Source organism: Rhodamnia argentea, chromosome 9 (assembly GCF_020921035.1).
Source record: "Rhodamnia argentea isolate NSW1041297 chromosome 9, ASM2092103v1, whole genome shotgun sequence".
In the NCBI taxonomy this organism is placed as follows: Eukaryota; Viridiplantae; Streptophyta; class Magnoliopsida; order Myrtales; family Myrtaceae; genus Rhodamnia; species Rhodamnia argentea.
In genome coordinates this window covers 2144165-2147228 of record NC_063158.1, presented here as the reverse complement: position 1 = coordinate 2147228, position 3064 = coordinate 2144165, and the positions used below count along the sequence as shown (strand labels likewise).

Genomic DNA, 3064 nt, shown 5'->3' with positions numbered 1-3064 from the left:
CAAGTCCACAGCCGACTTGTAAACAGTCCAAAAAATGAAAAAAAACAATTAGAGCTTTTCATAAATGCCAAAAGTTCAAAGTCATCCCCGAAAGTGAAGGAAGTGCAATGAAAAAAGATACAGAATCAACTTTTAGCCACCAATAGATCCAAAGAAAGTCTTGCTTGGGGCCACCTGCAACTTGTATATAAGAAGGATTACTATATCTTCCGCTGATTCACGCATCCATTCATTCAATGCCCATTATGTTTTAAAATCGTCTGACTTTTTCCGCATAGTCAAACCCAGAATATGGATGCAAGAACTCGGGGGCTGAGGCGAAACTGGACACTTCAAGCTCGCAACTTTTGAATTCGTCACCCGAAATCTCTCCCAATATATAAGCATCTTCCTCCCTTACCTTCTTTTTATCAAACCTTTGATCTGAGATAATCTCCTACTGTGCAATGAATCCCGCGTGCTGCGTTCATGATTGGGATCTGCAGGCCGTCATCCGGGGGTGCAGCGTCGGCGAGACTTGTTATGACGTCACGGATTGTGCGACGTGGTGGTCTGTTGCCCGCCCGCGACAGGAAGAGTTCCTCTTTGCCGGGTTTCCTGAGTTTGCCGAGACGTCGGCACTCTTAGATGATTTGGAGCAGCTCTACAAGCCGTTCTATCCGGTGCTGCCATCTGCGTGTGACACGGCATCGAAATCTGAAGAAGTGATTGAAGAGGCCGAGAATAAGCTGGAGGAAGAAGAGCCCTTGACGGATGCTTCGATGACGAGCCAGGCAGTTTGTTATGATGGAGCTAAACAAAGGAGAAGGTAAGATAAATAGGTCTTCTTGTTATGAGAATTGGTTTGCGCGTTGATGTTCATCAAAAGATTGATTAGGTTTAATTGGATAATTAGGAAGAATCAGCAGAAAAGGGAGGTGCACCATGTGACGGCGGACGGGATCTCGTCGGACATGTGGGCTTGGCGCAAGTACGGCCAGAAGCCGATCAAGGGTTCGCCCTATCCCAGGTCGGTCCAAAAGATGCCACTTGAGCTTCAATTTGCACTGAATGGCTGAGTTTAAATTAATCTCAGTTCCACAAATTTTCTCGGCAACGGGCAACGTTTCAATTTTTTTTCCTCACGGACACCTTATTTCGGTTGGCCTAACTGAATGTGTTGCTGGGGTTGGAAAATTTTGTGCATTAACAGGAGCTACTATAGGTGCAGCAGCTCAAAGGGTTGTTTGGCAAGGAAACAAGTTGAGCGAAGCAGCTCCGACCCCAGCGTCTTTGTCGTGACCTACACCGGCGAGCACAGCCACACCCTCCCAACTCGCCGGAACGCGCTTGCCGGCAGCACCAGGAACAAGTTCGCTCCCCCTAAAGCAAAGCAATCCGCCATAGTTAAAGGCAACATGCGTGGGCCTCTAGCCAAGAGCGCGTGCGACTCTCTGGGCTCAACTGCTGCTCAGTCTCCAACGACTCCTCCGCTCGTCACGACTCTTTCTGAAGAAGACAAGGAGCAATTGTCCAGCTGCGGGAGCGGGTTATCCGGTGGGAGCTACGACAACAACGTCGACCCGACCTCATTCTTCAGCGATGAAATATTCATGGGGTTCGAGGAGCTGAACGAGATGGTTATGGATCTAGGCCTCGCTGGCTGCAGCTAAAATCACCACATGAAGAACTCGTTCGACAGAGCGAGATTAACGAATCACATCTTGTAGTATTTTTGTCCAAGTGATGATAGTTTTTTAAGTTTGCTGCTCAATTGTAAAGATCGAAAAAGAAATAGAAGATCCATAACTTATGACATGCATGGAAGAATACGGTATAGAAATTTCATTAGCGCCATTAATTTTGGCTCACCGGATAAGACTGCTTTCATTAGGGAATTTTAAAAAAGGGTTGGCTGGGTTTTGATCAGCTAAGTATCAGCTAATTACACAAAATTACAAAGTGAGGTGCATAGATAATGTCTTTTGCAAATCCCCATGTGGAACTAAATCTTAAACATGAACATGTCCGAGTGAAACAAGTGCAAGACCGAAGGCAGTAATAAGACTTTGTCCGAATTTCCCGGAGATGTAATGAAGAATTAAAAAGGTATTTCGCAATTTAATAACTGCAAGGATCATGGAACCTCATTCTCATGCATGTGTTTCAATAACTGAGAGACTTAGACATAATTTTTTTCAATTTTTCTAGATATGCAATCAACTTGTGCACGTTTTGGAGGATTTTGTCGACCGGGTGACCAAAGCCACCGCCCCCATCCTCTTCCCTACTGAATCATAGGAAAAGGACGGCAATACATAAGAAAGAAAGAAGCCAAAAAAAAAAAAAAAAAAAACAGCATAACAAGAGGATAAACACATGTAAGAGTCAAAATGGACCGAAAGTTCATTAGGGTTCCTTTTCAGATTCCTTTTCTTTTGTTTACCCATTCCTAAAAGACCGTTTGTCCCTAAGAAAACGAATTTTTGATTTTTAATTGCGGAAGAGAAGATCAAGGAACAATGAAAATCCAAAAAATTAGCTTCTGTTAATGAAGAAAACTCAAATGGTTAAAAGGAATTTTTTTTTTGTTTGGTCAAAATGGTTAAAGGACTTAAGAATAGGACTTTAGAGCAATCAGAGTAGAGAAAATTCACGAAGAGAAAAAGGGCAACATAGAATCAAAGAGAATACAGGATCTTTTTATGTGAATCAATTACGAATGTTGAGATTACTCTTAGGCTATGCTTGTTTTGCGGGAAATAAATGATTCGAAAAATATATATATTTTTAAAAATAACTGCTTATATCCCTTGAAATAATTGATCAATAAAAGAAGTTTCATCGTGGACAACAGTTGATATCTAAATATTGTCGCAGACGGTGATTTTTTTTAGATTCAAAAAATTATATTTCAAAAAATGTTTTCCAAATTGTGCATTTTCAGCAAAAAAAAGTACGCACCATTATAGCCTATGCAAATTTTAAGATAATGTAAAAATGTCTTTCTTTCAGAAAATTATTTCACATGATTTATGTGGTTTCATTCAATGGTTATTGGAGTTAATCAAAGTCTTAGCAGCAA

At 41.5% G+C, this 3064-nt stretch overlaps 1 protein-coding gene across 1 annotated transcript; it reads left to right on the top strand.

The window, feature by feature from the left end:
• The first annotated feature begins 261 nt into the window (after window positions 1–261).
• Window positions 262–1944, top strand: LOC115740804 (probable WRKY transcription factor 29). The gene is made up of 3 exons (XM_030674398.2): window positions 262–808; window positions 896–1009; window positions 1193–1944. The coding sequence occupies exons 1-3, from the start codon at window positions 447–449 to the stop codon at window positions 1650–1652; spliced, it is 936 nt and encodes a 311-aa protein (XP_030530258.1). The 5' UTR covers window positions 262–446; the 3' UTR covers window positions 1653–1944.
• The last annotated feature ends 1120 nt before the right edge of the window (window positions 1945–3064 follow it).

Coding starts and splice junctions, on each gene's coding strand:
- LOC115740804 (XM_030674398.2), top strand. CDS start 447: ATGAATCCCGCGTGCTGCGTTCATGATTGGGATCTGCAGGCCGTCATC. Junction 809..895: donor GGAGCTAAACAAAGGAGAAG/GTAAGATAAATA, acceptor TTGGATAATTAG/GAAGAATCAGCAGAAAAGGG. Junction 1,010..1,192: donor AAGGGTTCGCCCTATCCCAG/GTCGGTCCAAAA, acceptor GTGCATTAACAG/GAGCTACTATAGGTGCAGCA.